Raw genomic sequence first — 19825 nt, forward strand, 5'->3', positions numbered from 1 at the left:
TCTCCCAGGGCCCCCCCCCCCTCCGTGACCTGACCCCTCAGGGGTCTGGAACCATCGACCTGGGAAGGAAGGAAGGAGGTGAGCCACCTGTGCAGGTGGCTTCCCCACCCCCATGCTCCCTGCTGGGAAGGAAGTCTTTGGTCCACTTCCCAAAGGTCAGGGTCTGGAACCCCATGTGACCCGGCAAATTCCAAGGAGTTGATGTAGGTACCTGAAGTGACTGGCTTTCCATAGGCAGGACACGAAGGTGAACTGGCAAATTGGGGTGGAGGGCCTTCTAGAACATTCGATCAGTCTGGTGTATGACTATACCCTTTTGTTTACTCAATAAAGGTATTCTTGCCAACTTCTGCCTTGCAGGGTAGACTGGCTGCCCAGCTGTGTCTTTTCCAGCCTGGGAGGCAGTTCCCATTTCTCCCAGACTCCTTAGGCAGTGAGTCAGACTGAATTGCATCCAGAAACCCTACCCTGGTGGTTATTTATTTATTTACCTCAAACCAGGACTAACTTGGTATTTTCGAATCTTTCCTTGAACTCTAGAGACAAGTGGAGTAAAGGCTGGTGACTTTGCTCTGCTAACTGGTTTGGAATATTAACTTGAAACATGCAAGTCAGCACCAAGCAGAATTAGCAAGAGATTTTTAAACATTTAATTAATTAATCTATTTTTTGTGATGGTACTGGGATTGGACTCAGGGCTTGAGTCTTGTCTTTTAGGTTTTTCTGCTCAAGGCTGGTGCTCTACCACTTGAGCCACAGCTCCATTTCTGGCTTTTTGCTGGTTAATTGGAGATGAGTCTCACAGACATTCCAGCCTGATCTGGTTTCAAACTGGAATCCTCAGATATCAGCCTCCTGAATAGCTAGGATTACAGGCATAAGCCACCAGCACTCAGCATGAGGGTAGGGTTTTTTGTTGTTGTTGTTGTTGTTTTCTTAAATATCCTGATATTACTTGGATGCCCTTATCTGTTTCCACAATAGAAAGGTATGTGAACCAGGAGCAAGGAATAAAACATATCCCTCCTCCCCCTCCGAGCCTGGATAATTTTTAATCTGTAAAATGAGATCACCACACTGGATTATTCTTCGGGTTTTTAGGCTGAAGTCAGAGAGTAGTAGTTATTCATGAGAGGTGCATAGCATAACACACATGCTTAATAAAGATCGAATTAATACCTACTTGATAAAGATGGCCCAGAAAAGCAGCCCCCTAACAATAATGCTTTAGACAACACGGTAAAGCAGTGGGTGTCACCTATGTATTAGAATTCAGATGAAGGAGAAGATTTTTACTTCTGAAGCTGCTGAGGATTTCTGCATCCATCCCGAGGCAGGCTGAGATGAACCCCACCACCCAAGTTCTTGATGGAAGGGGACCTTAGAGGTGAGATGTGAGCCAGAAGACAGATGTCTGGTTCTCGGCACCAGACCTAATGTGTGCCACCAAGACCGCCCACTGGACCCCACTTGACTCCTGGCATCTATTTTTACTCTTCTCAGCTCGCAGGTCGGTTTGGCTCATCTCCTTGTATTTGCTGTTTCCACTCCCCCAGCCAGCTTGCTAATCAGTTTGCCTGTTTGACTCACAGGGTTTGCATTTGTCACTGAGACTTAAAACACACACTTGTTTTGATTTCTTTTTTGTAAAATTAGAAGTGTTTGATGTAATGACTCTACCTAGACACAGCTGGCAAAGTGAGAATAATGTTCAAGTTTGCATCGTTTAAACACAATGTAGACAATAATTAGAAATGCTATCTTTAGATGTTTAGGATAAGCTTTTTCTCAGAATGGCAGTTCATTTTTCTTTTCTGAGTGGGGATTTTTAGTGCACATACACAGAAATACTAAAAATGTAAGAAAATAGAGCAAATTAGTGAGCACTTTGGTCAGCTTGAAAAACTGCAGGAAATAAGCCAACTGATTTTAGATCTGCATTTTTTTTTTTACTGAATGCATAAAATCTTTACATTCGCCATGTTTTTCACAACTACTGAATGATCAGATAATATAGCTGACAGAACACAACTTATACACTGCACAGTATGCTGGAAACAATGTTTGGCCTGCTATGATGGCAGAGAGAGAATGATGCAAATAATACAGATAAGCATTCTATCAAGAAAATGATCACATTTTAATTTCAGGTAACAAAGGAGATAGTTATATAGCAAGATTATTGTAGAATCCAATACAGTAAAGTCTGAAAATGAAGTTACTTTTCATTAAAACTAGAAAATAAAGATGGGTGCTGGTGGCTTGTGCCTCTAATCTTAGCTACTTAGGAGACTGACATCTGAGGATCAAGGTTTAAAGTTAGTCTGGACAGAAAAGTCCATGAGATTCTCCAGTTAATCACCAAAAAGCTGGAAGTAGAGCTGTGGCTCAAGTGGTAGAGCACCAGCCTTAAGAGGAAAAAAACAAGTAAGAGACCTGAGTTCAAGCCCCAGAACTGGCTTTTTTTTTAATTAAAGAAAAAACAAAACTCAAAACACCAAAGACAGCCCTGTACCGGTAGCTGGTCCCTAACTACTCAGGAGGCTCAGATCTGAGGATTGTGATTCAAAGCCAGCCTGGGCAAGAAAGTCCATAAGACTCATCTCCAATTAACCACCAGAATTGGCACTATAGTTCAAAGAGGGTAGGGCACTAGCCTTGAGCAAAAAGAGCATAAGGACAGCACCCAGGCCCCGAGTTCTGTTCCAGGACTGACAAAAAAAAACAACAACAACAAAAACCCCGATAACAACATCAGAAATCCCATACAAAACAGCATCTGTTGTTTAGTGCAGGGGTGAGGGGGGTGGTGTCAATAATTTTTTAAAAATTAAATTTAATTAGTGATCACTGGCTTCCACTAAGTTCCAGACTCTATTTCTGAGTTCCCACGGACCTTCCAGAGAAAACTTTCAGCATTATGCAGACCTTCTTTGCATATCTGGAATAAGCTTCACTGAATGAAGAGGGGGTGCTTAGTTTGAGACATATCCAGCATTTTAAATTGCCTTCCTGCTGTATCGTGTGTGTGTGTGTGTGTATGTGTGTGTGTGTGTGTGTGTGTGTGTAACCACAACTATGATATTTAGGACCAAGTTCATCTTATATTTTTCTACTTCTCTTTCTAATTAGATTCACTACTGAAGTCCCATTTGTATCTCTCAGTCTTCTCATTTCTCTCTGTACAGACAGTCAGCTGGGGAAAAGGACTATATTGAAAGCAGCAAGTTGGGGCCTGCTTGGATTTTTGGACATCTTGCTCTCCATACTACTAAGGAAAAGCATTGCTACAAACCCAGGCTTCTAGAACAGAAGCAGAGGGAGAAGATGCTCTTTATCAAAGAGAAAGAGAGTACCCATTCACCCACAGGAACACAGTGAAGCCAGAAGAACACCCCATCTTTTCAGAGGCATGGAAAACTGAGAAAGGCAAAGACACACTGTCATTGTAAAGAGACAGGGAAGAAAGATGTAATATGCAAGTCTCATGGTCTGGGAGTGTTAAAAGAAGACAGCTAGACTTTCTATGCCATCCGGCGAGCTGGGGTACAAATATACTCCGTGAAAGAAAGACATCAAAAAAAAAATCACAGAAACACATGAACACTGGACAGCAGAGCCTTTTTCTGGAACTTCACATTGGGTTGAGGATACGTTTGTTTGGGAAAATATGGAAGAGGAGAAACGACGGGGGAAAAACCCCTCAGTTTACTTACATTTACTTACATTTGCCTGTCTCCTGGGGACACTGAAGGAGAAAGGGGAGAGGAAGGAAGAGTGCAAGCAGGGCAGGAAAGGCCTGTAAAGGGAAGGAGTTAGAGATGACAAATGACTGTTTTTCTAACACCAATCCATTTCCACAGGCCTTAATTAAAAGGAAGACAAACACCCATATGTAAAAATCCACACCTAAGGGCTCGCAGGTACAGAGTGGTCAGGAGACCGGCAGAGTGTGCAAACTAGCTTTCATTAAGAGACCTGTCAGCTCAGTTTCATTTATCCACTACGGCTCTGCCTTCTGCTGGCACCAAACTGGAAAAAGAATAGAGGGACAAATGCACCTGTAGAGGGTAGCACATGCCTAGAACACATGACTAGAAAACAGGGATATAGTTTAAAAAAACAAAAGATATGAAAGACCAGCCCCTCCCCAACCCCTACCTAAAACATAAAGAATAAAAAGGACACGTGGGGTTCAGAGATAGCACTGATGGCCGAGTCAAGTCTACTTAAATCGAATTCCTAATGCTACTGCACTGCTAAGATGTGATTTGTTTTGATGGTTGCCCATTTAGTGTCTGCATTTCTAGTGCATGAATCTAGAAACAATAATATCGTCTCCTTGCTAAGAGTTGGTTTAGACCTAGGCATGCAAGATGGTTACATAAGCAATTGATGATTTTGATTAAGAAAATGTGGCCAGAACTGTTTCTTGTTCTTAAAGTGCACACATATATATATATATATACAGGGAGGGAGCAACTCCCTATGTGAGAACACGGATATCTGCTACTGCTGCTGCAGCTATTTTACTGTCATGAGGGAGTAACTGACACAGAACAAGCAAAGCAGACAGGTGAACACTAGACCCCTGGAGACTTTCTCAAATGAACCAGCCCTAGATGCTGTAATTCAGAATTCTTGTGATTTCTTTTGCGGGGGGTGGTGGTGGTGGTGGTGGTGGTGGTGGTGGTGTGGCGCTTGAACTCAGGGCCTGGGTGTTATCCCTAAGCTGTTGTTTGCTCAAGGCTAATGCTCTACCACTTTGAGCCATAGCTCCACTTCAGGTTCTTTGGTGGTTAACTTGAGATAAGAGTTTCATGAACTTTCCTACCCAGACTGACTTTGAACCATGACCCTTAGATCTCAGCTTCCTAAGAAGCTAAGATTACAAGTGTGAGCCACTAGTACCCAGCTCTGGTGATGTCATCATATTCACTATCCTATTGTTTTAAGTTTCTGTAAGTGTGGCTTATTAGATTGTATGATGACTGCCTTTACAAGGCCTCTATTTTGTGTGTGCTGGTACTGGAGCTTGAACTAAGGGCTGTCCCTTAGCTTTTTCACTCAGGGCTGACACTCTAACACTCAAGTCATACCTCCAGGTCCAGTGTTCTTTTTATTGTTGGTTTTTTTTGCCAGTGAATTGTAGATAAGAGCCTCCTGGGATTTCCTGCCTGGGTTGGCTTTAAACTATGATCTTCAGATCTCAGCCTTCTGAGTAGCTATGATTACAGGCCTTAACTATCTGGTGTCTGGCCCTTTTAATGACTATTTTTTGGGGGTGGGGGAGGAGAGTCAGTTGTGGGGCCTGAACTCTTGGCCTGGGCACTGTTCCTCAGCTCTTCAGCTCAATGCTAGCGCTCTACCACCTAAGCCACAGTGCCACTTCTGGCTTTTTCTGCTTATGTGGTGCTGAGGAATCAAACCCAGGGCCTCGTGCATGCAAGGCAAGCACTCTACCACTGAGCCACCTTCCCAGCCCTGCTAATAAATCTTAAGAAGACAAAAGACAACCACAAGTAGCTGCTGAAACTCTTTTAATATTTGGAAAGGAAAAGGGAACAGAAGAATCATACTGGGTGGGGACAACAGAAGTGGGACAGCGTCCCATAGGAGACTGGGGTGTTGTCATGGTAACCCTGTGACAGGATCAGCTCATTGGCTCCCCTTCCATCTAATAACAGCCACTTGGGCTGCTTGCACACACAGTTGAACTTATGTCTCTCCTAACTCTCCAAAGCACAGACTCTCTGGGACCCAGTGAGTCCTACTGATCTGATGGACTGCATTGGAGCTCACCACAAGTCCCGCTTTCCAGAGCCAGCCCTGGGCTGCTCATTTTGCCCAGCGTGGGTCAAAACCAGAGCTTGCAGAGGTCAAGTGTTTTCTTCTTCACTATCACTGTATTAAGTGTGGCTGTGTTCCTCAGTTAGCTCTGGTGTTGTGGACAGCTGATCCCGTGAAGCTGAGTGGCAGGACAGTGGTTTCTGGGTCTGCTGGCGTGTGAGGGCTTAAAGCTGCATAAGTACCCCTTCTCAGGGTGGGGTGGGGTGGGGTGGCATGTTACAGAGTGGCCCTGGGGATGGTCTGGAACACAGGGATGAACAGCACATCCCTGAGGATGTCATCAGACATCATCTTGACCCCCAGGGCACTGACATGGGGATTTGAGGCTGAACTGGTCACCCTGGAGCCTCGCTCCTGCTGGAGTACATCGGAGGACAGCCATCCTGCTGCTCTATACTTCAGGCTGTGCTCTCAGAGCCTCCCAGGGAAAGAACAGCCTATGGTTCGGTGAGCCTGCACTTCTCTGCAGCCCAGGGTACTACCCTAACATAGCTCAGAAGAACCAGGTAAGACAGACCCTCCCCTCAGGCATTTTGGTTTCATTTCTTCTTTTTCCTGTAGGGCCCCAGCACCTAGTGGCACAAAGGTGACATTCTGCCACAGGAGTAAACAATTCAAGGACAGTATAGGAAGCTAGACTAGCCCTAGGCAACTCGCTTTCCCCTCAACCCAAACTGGCCAGGCAATCCTATATGTAGCACAGACCCAATAGAGAGAACCAGTATTTCTAGTGGAAACGCTCACATCAGCTCAGAGACACAACCTCAGACGACTCTTCGGACTCTTCACTCTTCCGAGGAGACTCTCCCTCCCCACCAAACCAGTTAATCCTGCCAACGACTCACAGGCTGGACAATGTGGGGGGGCGGGAAGAGGGGGCTGCTAACCATCAACAAACAGCCTCAGCAGAGGCCACTCCTTTCAAACCCAAAGCCCAACCTTCCCGGGGCCTGCGTGGGTCTCCTTCTTCCTGCCAGTGCCAGCTGTGACAGGCAGTGCTGTGGGCAGGGTGCCAGGCACACCCATGATGGGAGATCCTGGAAGGAGCAGGCTGCCATGATGAAGTCCTGTGGACACCTTATGCTCAAGTACACCTGCCTCTCCAGCTACCTCACCATCACGACAGAGACCTGCTTAAAACCCCCATCCATTCCCAGCCCTTCCTACAATTTTGATTGCCAACATTAAACGCTAATAGAAAAAAAAATCTTATCTCTAATAAAAGAAATGCTGACAGGAAGATGGATGTCAACAAGCGGCCATATGGCTGCCATGATTCCAAGCAAGCCCGGCTCACAGCAGCAGGACAGGCAGAAGGTGATGACATAAGAAATCGGAGGGTGGCGTTTCATGAATGCTGCTGAACTGGCACCGTGGATGTTCGCAGCTTGTGGCAGCACGAGTGTTTTCTCATTTGCAGGTGCAGAGGTGTTGCAGAGGGAAGGAACTTGGGTGTGCGCTCTGTCACGTCCTTCTTTTGCCCTCCTCCTGGGTACCTTCATGGTGTCACCGAGTGCACCAGGCTCCTCTTCAGGTTTGCCGGGCTCCCCTGGTGGTGTCCCGGTCCTCTGGGATCTCTTCTCTGCTTTCCCGGGAGGAGGCTTCCATCCCGGGCTGGGCGGTCTCCAGGTCGCCCAGCAGGGATCTGGGCCCCTCCCTGTGATAGGCCAGGCCAGGTGTAGGTGGTCCTGGCTCACTCTGCTGTCCCTCCATGGCCCTTTCTCTTCTGACCCCCTCCAGCCCTGCAGCTGCCTGTTCCTCTGTCAGTTTAATTCCTTCCCTTCCCAGCCTGTTTACTTCTTCCTCTGAAGGTAAGTGGGAAAAGGAAGGGTGATGAAAGCAAGTGCGCTGCTTCCCCAGGCTCGCCTTTGCTAGGGAGCTGACAGCAGGCCTCACGGCGGCGTCCTCTGGTGCTGTCAGTGCTGCCACAGAACCACACCTTTCATCTCCTTCCTGCTGCTGAGCCTCCCCTGAAAACACAAGACAATGTCAAACCTCTGGCTGCAAGTCAGCCTCCTCACTTTGCTCTCCTGTGGGGCCTCCAACCTCACCAGCATTGACATGGTCCCCCCCCCTCCTCCATCCAGGGCCCATGAACACTGATGTGGTTTTCTCCCCTCCATCCAGGGCCCAGGAGCACTGACACGGTCCTCTTCTCTTCCATCCAGGGCCCAGGAGGATTACAGGACCTATTTTGTTTTTGTGATGGTCCTGGGGCTTGAACTCAGGGCCTGGGCATTGATGGTGAGCATTGTGGCTCAAGGTTCATGTTCTACCACTTGAGCCACAGCTCAAAGCTCTGACGTTTGGGTGGTTAATTGGGGATAAGAGTTTCAGGGATTTTTCTTCTGGAGCTGGCTACAAACCATGATCCTCAGATCTGTTTCCTGAGTAGCTAGGATTACACACATGAGCCACTGGTACCTAGCCAAAACCTGGTTGTTAAGAAGCCAGCATGCAGCCAGGCACTGGTGGCTTATCCCTATAATACTAGCTACTCAGGAGGCTGAGATATGAGGATCATAGTTCAAAGCCTGCCCAGGCAGGAAAGTCTGTGAGACTCTTATCTCCAGTAAACCACCAGAAAAACCAGAAGTGATTGGAGAAGGGTTGGGATTGGGGGGGAGGGGGGAAGCTGGGAAGGGATGTGAAGGGTAAACCAAAGGAGGAGGCTGCAATGCTTGGTAAGAAATGTACGCATTATCCTGCCCATGTAATTGTAACCCCTCTGTACAGTATGTTCACAGAAAAAAAAAAAAAAACCAGAAGTGGTGCTGTGGCTCAAGTGGTAGAGCGCTAACCTTGAGCTGAAGAGCTGAGGGACAGCGCCCAGACCCAGAGTTCAAGCCCCACAGCCAAAAAAAAAAAAAAAAAAAAGCAGCAGCAGCAGCCAGTATGCAAACACCCCAGTAAGGGCTCAGGGAGGAAGGAGAGAGCACTTTAAATAATTCATAATACCATTCATAATTGTAATCTAAATCACAACAGGATTCCACTGATGAAACTGGCAAAAAAAAATTCAAAGGATTCAGAAAGCTCAATGTTGTTAAAGGTGTGTAGGGAAACAGAACTTCGTATGACTTAGGAGGACAGGAAGGCAGAAAAAGTCTTTTACGGGTCTTTCGGACAATATCCACGGGAACCATATAGGTAATCCTTTTATGGCAAAGCTACCAATGCATAGCAGCCCAAACATTTCAAGTCTCTTTTTTTTTTTTTTTGCATGTTTGCTACAACACTGATGGGGTTGGAGGCATGGTTCAGGTGGGAGAAATCCAGCTAATGAGCCAACATGTCAAATACAAACTTCCAGACTGGTTTCAAAAAACAATAACAACAACACCAACACTTTAATAGCAAGCACCTGGATGTTACCTGTGTGTGCATCAATGGGAGATTAAGTATAAAATTGCACTCAGCAGGTTGTAAAATTCTTTCCAGTGTACAGGATGCGTATCTTTTATCCAAAATGCTTGAGATCAGAAGTCTTGCAGATATTCTTAGATTTTGAAATCCTTGCATATACATAATGAGATATCTTGGGATGGGACCCAAGTCTAAACATGAAAAGTAATTTGTTTCATATGCATCTTCTATGCATAGCTGAAAGCAATTTTATACAATATTCTTACTGTGCCTGTGTTTGACCGTGACCTGTCACATGTTGACAGGGTGGTATGGAATTTTCCACTCCTTGCATCATGGAAGCAATCAAGAGTTTCAGATTTGGGGGGAATTGCAGATTGCTGACTAGAGATGGCTTACCTGGTGCCTCTGGGGAGCAGCATGAGGACAGGCAGCCAAGGCGGAGGAAATCTTTACATTTCACTTCATCCTTCTGCCAGATTTAAATTTTTATGCTAGCCTAGTAAGTGTAAGACCTGGGGGTTAAGCCCGAGTACTGCACACAAACAACAAGAGGCACGTGTGCTTCTTTTATAATCAAGAAAGTAAAAAGCAAGATTTGCAAGTTCCAAGATTCCACCACCCATGGTTGCTTTGTCTTTCTAGTCTCAGAGTTCCTGTCTATTCTGTGTGTGTGTATGTGTGTGTGTGTGTGTGTGTGTGTGTGTGTGTGTGTGTGTGATATGTGCTGACATACACAAGCTGCGGCTTGAACTCAGGGCACGGGTACATACTGTCCCTTAGCTTTTTTGTTCAAGGCTCTACCACTGGAGCCACAGCTCTAATACTGGCTTTTTAGTAGTTACTGGATATAAGGGTCTCATGAATTTATCTGCCTCCATTTCTCAATCCCGATGATACCTTCTCTGTCCTGCGTCCTCCCTGCCCCTCCCTGATATGAGGTCTGCCTCCTCAGCTCCCGTGTTTGTTCTCTTTGGGTCCCCAGTTCTGTACCATGCATTTCCATTGGCCATGTCATCTTTTCAAGCTGCCTCTGCCTGTGGTTTCTGCAACATCCCCATATTCTGCTGTTTGTCCTCCTAATCTAGTACTGTGAGCATGCTGTATTAGTTTCCTACAGTTGCTATAACAAATGACTGTCTACTTCAAACAATGTATACTGATTCTCTTACAGTTCTGGAGGTCAGAAGTCCAAAATGGAAACCTTCAAAGGCTGTGTCTGCCTGAGGAACACAGCCTAAGCTTGTCACCTGTCACTCATAGCCTTCTATGGCCCAATGCCCATCTCCCTTGCTACTTCATGTCCCAAATCCTCTCCTTGTATTTTCACCCTCCAACTACATAAGCCCTTCATTGAACCCACCTCTGCGCCAGTGTCCTTGCTTAGAGTGGGACTATTATTCCCTTCTGTATCCCAAAGACAGATCTTGTGAGTCGGCCCTACCTCCCTGTCTGCCACATAAGCCTATTTGACTAAATGTGGACACAAGTCCTATCTCCATGTCCAACTTCCCACAAGTCTATTATCAGATATATTAATTTTTATTTCTCAAATTGTTATTTATAACTACCATTAGTATAAAACCTGTCCTGATTAATTTTTTAAAATCTTGTCAGTGTGCTATAGTAGGGATTCAATCACTATTTATTAAATGTTTTTGAGTATACAGACCTATCCATGTATGCATGAATACCTGAATATATTAACACACATCTTTAAACACCTGGCATTAATATATGAATGTGCTCCTTGTATTCATTTTTGGTTGTGTACAGGTAGCTACCCTTAAATTTCTTCAAATGGTACTTTCTGAAAACAAAGAAAAAGCTTTCTACCTTGCACAAACATTTAGCTACATTAAAGGTAGCTTGGGAAAGCAATCACATAAATTTCACATTAACAAATGAGCTTTTGTTGTTGTTGGTCATGGGGTTTGAACTCAGGGCCTGGTCACTATCCCTCAGATTTGTTGCTCTACCACTTTGGGCCACAGCTTCACTTCTGGTTTGGTGGTGGTTTACTGGAGATAAGAGTCTCACAGACTTTCCTGCCTTAGATGGCTTTGGCTATGATCCTTAGATCTCAGCCTCCTGAGTAAATAGGATTACAGGCATGAGCCACCAGTGCTTGGCTCCAAATGAACATTTTTATAGTGGTTGTACAGTGAGGGAAAAGGAACAAGTTTCCCAGAATGACCAAGTTGATTACAACAGAATAAAATAGGATATTGTCTGAAGCTAAATTTTTCAATGTGTAAGATGAATAAACTCCCTTTGGAAATTACTCCTGTGGAATTACTTCCTCTAGGATACTTCATAGTATATTCTTGCCCCTGAAAAATTAATTAACCTTACTCGCCGCATCTTCACCCCTAAGCCCTTTGCAGTACGTTTTTTTTTTTTTTTTTTTTTATTATCGAGTCAGGTTAATTCTCTTCACCTTTACCTGCATTTATACTGGGGAGGCTGAAATGATACTGGCATGTTTGTTCACTGGTATATTTCCTTGTATAATTTCTTTAGATTATATTCAACTCATGTGCAGATGGGACTCTTTTCCTTTAATGGAAAACCTATGACAGTGTACCAGGGAAGCTGCTTAATATTTTTTGGTGGAGATGGGGGATACTCAGTATGGATTTACAGCATAGTCACAGGCAGGCACCAGTGGCTCACACCTGTAATCCTAGCTACTCAGGATGCTGAGATCTGAGGACTGCAGTTCAAAGCTAAGCTGGGGAAGGAAAGCCTGTGAGACTCTTATCTCCAATTAACTACCAAAAAGCTGGAAGTGGAGCTGTGGCTAAATGGTAGAACACTAGGCCTGATCAAAAGAAGCTTGGGGATAGAGCCCAGGCTCCGAGTTCAAGCCTCACGACTGGCAAACAAACAACAATAAAAACCCACAGTCACAATGAAGGACAAGTGGGCACAGGCTATAATTGGCTTAGGAGGTCCCATCTGGCATTTGCTTCCTCTGAGAAAGGCTAGATGGACATTCAGAGTGCCAGGACCATGAAGCTCCAGAGGCCAGGTTCTGAGGTAGGATTACAGGTCAAAGTAGGGCTGACCCATTCATTTTCCCCTTGCGTTTATCTATGATCCTAAAAGTACTCCAGGAATTGTCAGGACACAGGTGTTTCTTCAATGTGTCACAACTCCGTGTCCATCATTGGCACCTCTCAGTACCTTTTAAGGCCAACGTCTCCTTTCACTTTAAGATTCTGGACATGAACTCAGCGATGAGAGTGTCCTTTCTCCTTTAGAACAGACTCACAGACACGTAGCTTTGGCATTTCCAGAATGGCAAGATTTCTGAACTAGCCAAACTAGGAAAATATTATTGCAAATAATAGTGATTATTCTGTGGTGTTTTAGCAAAGCAAATTAACATCATGAATACTTATTAATAACCATATGCATATCAAGAATGACGAGGCAATAGCTGATACAAATGCATCATGACACAAATAGTGTGGAAAGAAAAACGATGAATAAAAAAATACCCAACGATGTCACTTTGTAGAAGCCGATCACTAAGCCGCTAGAAATGTGTCCCCCCTCCTTGGCCCAAAGGCGATATTTGTCTTCCTTTGTTAGCAGCTTTCTGATAGGCTTTGTTCTTCTGCATGTGCTTGGCTTTCAGCTGGAATTAACTAGGGCTGTGATGGCCATGCGTCCAGACACTGACAGCAGCCCCATGAATGCTTCCTTGTTCCCTCAGCACCAGTGAAAGCCGGGTGGGAACAATGGGTGCTGATGATGGAGCTCTGGACGCTATCACATTGAATTACAGCATCACTTCTAAGGCCCTTGTGAGATTCAAGCACAGCTCCTACTCCATTCTAATTTATCAGGCCCAAGCCCACTCAAGTCTCAGCAGGTCCAGAACAGACAGAAGGCTTTGGATCTTCAGATGGATGCTGGATGCTGATATGAGATGACCACCAGCTGAGACATGATATACTCTAGTGTGCTACAAGCCCGTCTTGCAAACAGACACGTGTAGTGGAAGGTCAAGCAGGGAGCCTACCAGAATCAGGGGCTCTCTCCAACAATTCCCTCACAAGTACTTGTGGGCACTTCCTGTGGAAACTTGAAATCCATGTCCTGGCTCCTGCTCTTACCACTCTATGCACTGTGACAAATGAATTGAACAAACTTCAAAGCACAGCAGTAAAAATGCACACAGAAGCCTGGGTGAGGCTAGATCAGGTGGGCAGAACTGCCTGTCTGAGCCAAGGACTCCTAAGAAGACACTACTGTTGTTTAATGCCCGCAGTTTTGAGGTGACCTGTTACACAGCAATAGCTGACCGACACAATTGACTAGTCTACTTTGATAAAAGGTCAGATGATCATCAAGTTAGAAAGTTAGACTAAGTCGACATTTGAAATAGAAGAAAGTTGAGAAGCACTTGGATCACGAGACGGGCACAAAATAAGATGCAAAAGCATCCAGAAGGATTATCCTAAAGCACAGGAGAAGGGTGGAAGTAAAGCAAGGGAGGACAGGAGGCAGGAAATCCAGGTGGGGAAAAGAAGGTCTGAACCAGGCTGGAGGTGAGAGGGGCCCAGATACAGGAAACCCAGCAGGACTTGGTCTACAGACCAAGTGGCGATGGGGAAGAGCAGGGGACACTAGGTCTCAAGCCTCAGTAACTGAGAGGGTGACAAAAGAGGGAGGAAACAGAAAGAGTTGGTGACATCCACCAATTGAGTTGGAGAACTCCACCAAAGGTTTAGTAGAATGTTCTAGGCTCTGGGAAACATGGGATTCCGGCTGCAGGTAGAACCTAGAGCAGGGGCATGAGGGGAGAGAATATTTTTATGATATTGATAATTGAAGGTAGGCCTCTAAGCAGGCAAAGCAGAAAAAACTTTAGCTGTTCAAAGAAAGAACTTGATAGTTATCTGTGGATAACAGTGTTATCTACTGCCATTTCTTCAAATCCTAGAGCTTCATACCCAGCTTAAGCTGTCTGAGGACAGTTTATTTGGATGGTTCCAACAAATGGATTCTCATGGAATTTTCTTCCAAATGTTAACCAGGACTGCCAGCATCTGAAGGTTTGACAGAGGTGAAGAATCTGCTTCCAAAATGGTGCCTAAAGGCCTCAACTCCACACCACAGGAGTAGCTTGTGAGATCACCTGAATAACATGGCGGCCATCTTTCTCCAGAGATGACCAGGAACAGGGAGGGATGAAGCATAAGGAACAATCCATTCATCTTTCATGACCTAGCACCATCCCATTACTTCTGCAGTGCCCCGATAATCATTAAGGCTGATTACAACATGGTAGAGGACAACACAAAGGTTGGAATACAGAGGAGTAAGGATTGTTGGCGCCATCTTGGAAGCTGGCTTTCACACTGAGGATGGAGGAAGAAGACAAAGCTTCAAAAGATGTGAAGGAGAGTTTTATCAGGTAAACAAGCCTGCCACATGGGAAGAATCTGGTGTTCATAGCTGTTCTCATCCCCTCCCTAGATGAGCCATTGATCGCCTACCACTCTACCCAGAACCATGTGCCTGGTTAGATGTTCTCACCATTCCACTGGACTCTTTCCAACTACTCAGCCAGCAAGCCACTGGCTAAGACTTCTCTGAGGTTGACGCCATCATGTCACCGTTTTGTGGGAGAAGAAACAGAATTGGAGTCACTAGCCCAAGTTCTAACAACTGCTACAACATGAGGTTTTATAGGGGATTAGCACTCCTTTGCTAGGACCTCCCAACAAGATCTCAGGTAAGCAGGGAGAAGAAATGGGGGGCTGTCTCAATGGTACCATAGCAGCTGCAGAGAGGAAGGGACTTTCCTTAGCCTGTCCTACAGAGGAGGCAAGCCGGAGAAATGGAGGTATGTGCTTACCCTCTTTGGCATCCATTTGCTTCTTCAAAGGCTGCTCAGCGAACTTCAGCAGTGGGGATCTTGATCGCTGGGTATTGGGAAGAGTGGAGTCATTGAAGAGTATGGTGTCCTTACCTCCTGCCATGGAAAATAGGAGACATGTCATATCATCGGTAAGTTTAGCTTACATTTCCTCCCACATAACCAACTGTCTGTTTGGAGTAGGAGTCTTCATCAATGGAGGAAAGGAAGAGAGGAAGTGACCAGCAAGCTCTTTCTCTACTGGGAGGGTGGAGCAGTGAGGTCGAGGGCCAGCTGTCAGTAAGAGTTTGCTCAGACATGGCTGCCCACAAGTACCACCATTGAAGGGTGGTCCACGTGTTTGCCCCAAACTAACAATAAAGACAGTAGCAGTGGGCTCAGGAGTGCAGGCGTTGGGGCCCCACTCTACTATTAACTGCTCTGGGAATGTCATTTGCTAACTGACATCAAGAATGTCACTTTACCTCTCTGGGCCTCTTGTCTCTCATCTGTGAAATAGGAAGAGTGATATATCTGGCTTGATTCTATTTTGATTACATTGCAATTGGAATTCATTTTGATTGAATAGTGACTGCCATGAGGCAGGTAGTATCAAGTCCTCCAAATGCTCCCAGGTGAGCTTCCCTTCGGCTCACACTTCTACCACACCCTTGTGTCTATCTGTGTGATAGTCTCGCGTGCAGAGAGAGCACACAGGATGGGGGAAGGTAAACAAAGCACCACACTCCTATTCCGGAAGTCATGGCTGCTCACATAGAACAGTTTTGAAAGTGAGCGTGAGGGCCAGACACACAAACACAAAACATGTGGGCATGAAATGATGCCACCCTGGGGCGTGGGGGAGGAGGTGTGGAGGGGCGGGGAAGAAGAGGCTGCCAGGAAGGATTTGGTGCCATATTTGATTCCTTGATAGGAACCATCATTCCAAAAATGAACCCCTGGGCTGCCTTGGTCCAGGCTACACTCCAATCTTACTGTTTGACTATAAGTAAGATTCTCGAAAGCTGTGTGAAACCAACCCACTGAACAGCCCTGCACCCTGAGTGGGTTCTAGGCGTTAGAATTCTCTAATTTCCCTCGGTTTCAGGGGCAGCAGACACCAAATAGTGCTGCATGAAGATGTCTATTATTATTTTTTTCTTCTTGGAAAACCACACCACCTCTGGATATAATCCCCTATACTGCCCACCCCACCCCCCTCGTCCTTCCTATTTGTGCACCATACTGTCTCACTAACTTACTGCAAAAACTGTGTTAGAGAGTTTTACATATTGTAGGTGTTTAGTAAACATCTGGTCATGTCTGAGTGACCCACCGGTGATGCATCCTGGGAGTCTGGCATTTGGTGAGTCTGCAGGCTTACAGCTGTCTCAAAGGATAGAGCCTGTCACCACCCGCTACAGGTGCTACTTTCTCTGCCAGCTGAGTCCCCTGGGACTCCAAGCTTCCACAAGACATGCTGTTTTCACATGGAGGAAAAAAAAATCCAGACACCCATTTGGGATGGGTTTCCCGAAAAAACAATGTTGACCTGTGGCTCAGGTGTTGGTAGGAGATGCTAAGAAGGAAGCTGGCATAACCAGGTCCCTTGTGGGCTGCAAAGACACAGCTGGAAATGCTCTGATGGGTTCATAGCAATTGAGACTTGGTGACTATGAAACCAGAGCCGGGGCCCTCATCATGGATGGCTTTAGTTTCTCTCCATCAAGGAGAGAAAGTCAAGATCAGGCCACATGTCAAGATCAAAGCTGTATTCCCTGTATTCCTTGGCTCATCTTGGTTGGCCAAGTGAACTGGCCTTTCTCTGGCCTTCTAGAGGCTCAGGGAGAAAAATGACCAACCTTACCAATGCCCCTTCTGCCTTAGTGGCTAAAGAATTACAAATGTGGGTGGGGTAAGAAGCAGCTGCAATATCTCTGTCAGCCTTCCTCTCATGGGAATTCTTTTTTTTTGGTCAGTTGTGGGGCTCGAACTCTGGGCTTGGGCGCTGTCTCTGCACTCTTCAGCTCAAGGCAAGAGCTCTACTGTGTGAGCCACAGTGCCACTTCCAGTTTTCTGGTGGTTTATTGGAGATAAGAGTCTCGTGGCCTTTCCTGCCCGGGCTGGCTTTGAGCCATGATCCTCAGCTCTCAGCCTCTTGAGTAGCTAGGATTACAGGCGTGAGCCACCAGCGCCCAGCTCACAGGAAATCTTCTATGTGCCTTGCCTCACGGGCCCCACCCAAACTCAGGGCCATCCTTAACTCCATGGCAGCTCCTCAGAAATGCAGTGTTAACTTCTGCAAAAGTCTGAGCCAGGCGCATGCAGAGCAAGGGAACAGCAGCCAGCTGTCACCATGCCCAAGCATTGTGAAGGTGTGGAAAGGATGAACCCAGACTGCTCCTGATTTGAAGCTTGCTAAATATTCGAAGGGTTCTCAGGCTTTGTTAGAGACAGCTCTTAGCTCTATCGTTTCTCTGAGAGCGCAGAGCTCATCTACATTGACTATATGGAGCTTGAATCCATTGGCCTGATGCCTGAGCTTTCGTTTGGTTTCTTAGGTCTAGCAGGTGGAGTGCGGGAGGGATGGCAATAAACGACGGTCAAGCTACCATCGAGGCAGAATGCCACACAGGCCTTCTGCAAGCTCTCCTAATTCCTTATGGCATAGAAGTCCTCATCCTCTTCCCCAAATGTGCCAGAGACTCTCAAAGCCTACACCTTCCAGAAGGGACCCTGAGGGTGCTTCCCCCACCCCCACACTCCCATCTCCACTACTCAGTGCAAAGTGGGGACCATTTGATGCTTTTTTCTCTCACTGTCAGATGCAGGTGCATCTGGAATCTCCAACTGGCCTAAGAGTCCACCAAAGGGGTGAGAAGCAGCATTTCCCAGTACAGCATTGAATGCAAGTGGACACTGAAATGCTATCAACCCACTGATGGGCTGACATGCTGGCGAAGACATTGATCCTTTTGAGGTGCTGACAAGTCTGGTTGGTGTTTCTCCCACTGAAACTCAGTGTCTACTAGTGTTGATTTGGTTCCTACTTGGGAAGAGGACAAAGAAGAATAGGCAGAGAAGGAGAAGAATGAGGAGGAGAAAGGGGAGGAGGAGGAAAAGGAGAAGCAAGGTAGAAGAGGAAGGAGAAGGAAAAAAAGGAGGAGGATAAAGAGGAGGAAGAGGAGGAGGAAGGAGAAGGAAAAAGGGGGAAGATGAAGAGAAAAGGAGGAAAGAGAAAAAGGAAGAAGAGGAAGAGGAGAAAAAGGAGGAAGAAGAGGAGAAAAGAGGGGAAGAGGAGGAGGAAGAGGAGGAAGAGGAAGAGGAAGAGGAAGAGGAAGAAAAGAATGTCCTCTTGTCTTATCCCAATATTCAGTAGGTTAAATGGAGAGAAATAAAGCCATCAGCAGATAGAGGGCCTTGTCTGAGGTTCAGGGAGAGGCTCCCTCGTGCCTGCTTTCATGAGGTACTGAAGATACATCATGCAATGCTTCATGGGTACATATTTCGACACAAGGCAAAGCTGTCACTATTACAAGCACTGTATCAGAGCTGGGAATGCCCACTCCTCCCCCCTCCCCGATGCACCTACTTGGAGTCAGGCACTAGATAACCACAGCCACAGTATAGAATTCATTCCAGCAGGTCCCTTAAAGCCAATTTTCCCTCTCTAATTCTTGCTTTGAATTAATTAAATTCTCTCTTCCAACTGGCTATTCTAGTCAGAAAAGTTCAAGGAAACACAGGAGACACATTTCTACTTCTTCACATGCAGGAAAGATGTAATGCACCACTCATATTAGTCACAAAAGCAGATATTACCAAAAACAAGAAAAAGAAAAAGAACATACTCCCGAATCCTACAGAGACATTGTAGCTCAGGCCTGCAGGCAGAACAAGAGAAGGAAAGAAAGAGCTGTTATTGCATGACGGCCACCTGGACCAAACACCAGAGAGAAAAGTTTCAACATTCAGTCACTCATTCAAACATCCATTGTTTCCTCGAGATTATAGAAATGAAACAGCAAAAATTTACAAAGGCATTTTGAGAGAAAAAAATTAAAAAAAACGTCACGGCAATCTGACTGTACGAATAAATGACAGATTTGCTCAAACACACAGACATTCGGTGCATGGGAAGTGGCCTTCCCAGAAGATGGGGTTTGAACCGCATCCAAGGGTCCTGAGCAAAATGAATCATCCAAACCTCCAGGATGCCACTTGCCACTAATTAGTTCGGTGGGGTCTTTTGACATCAAGTTCAAGGCATCTCTGCTAAAAATTCCAATTTATGAAACATACTTCCAGGCAACCTAAGGCAGCCACTCAGATTTATAGTTAAGCAAACGCAATGTTGTCCACCTCCCTGGGGCAAGTTTCACCCCCCACTCCCACCCCCCCCCCCCCCCCCATTACAAAGACACAGCCCACACGAGTCAAGGGCAGAGGAGCTGTTTTGCGCAGAAAGGGTACGTGACTAAAAATACATGCACCACGATCCTTCCAGGGAAAGAGGAGGTGTTAGAAAATGATAAATATAAGTTTCTAAATAGTATAAAGACAATGGAGATTAGCTGATGGGGACTCCTGAAAAGGGGTATTTTACAAGGAGAAGTGGGATAAATATAGCTAAAGTGAAATCTCAGAGTTGCTTGCAAAGTACAAGTATGGAAATAAATTCTCCGGAACATTTTCAGCTCCATACAAATGGGACAGGGAAAGCAGAGAAGGTGG

General features: G+C 45.8%; 1 protein-coding gene across 2 annotated transcripts in view; it reads right to left on the minus strand.

Annotated features, from left to right (window-relative positions):
• Positions 1-5527: 5527 nt before the first annotated feature.
• Ccdc149 (coiled-coil domain containing 149) overlaps positions 5528-19825 on the minus strand; it is a 54337-nt gene continuing 40039 nt past the window's right edge. Inside the window, exons 11-13 of one of the 2 annotated variants that reach the window (XM_013009202.1) lie at positions 18943-18975; positions 15092-15208; positions 5528-7820 (exon numbers count right to left, since the gene is read on the minus strand). In XM_013009202.1, coding sequence (XP_012864656.1) covers positions 7381-7820; positions 15092-15208; positions 18943-18975 — 590 coding nt within the window. In that variant the 3' untranslated portion in view covers positions 5528-7380. The remainder of the gene's footprint in view (positions 7821-15091; positions 15209-18942; positions 18976-19825) is intronic. The other variant, XM_013009203.1, reaches the window with a different exon arrangement.

This window comes from Dipodomys ordii, unplaced genomic scaffold (genome assembly GCF_000151885.1).
Source record: "Dipodomys ordii isolate 6190 unplaced genomic scaffold, Dord_2.0 Scaffold8, whole genome shotgun sequence".
Taxonomy (NCBI): Eukaryota; Metazoa; Chordata; class Mammalia; order Rodentia; family Heteromyidae; genus Dipodomys; species Dipodomys ordii.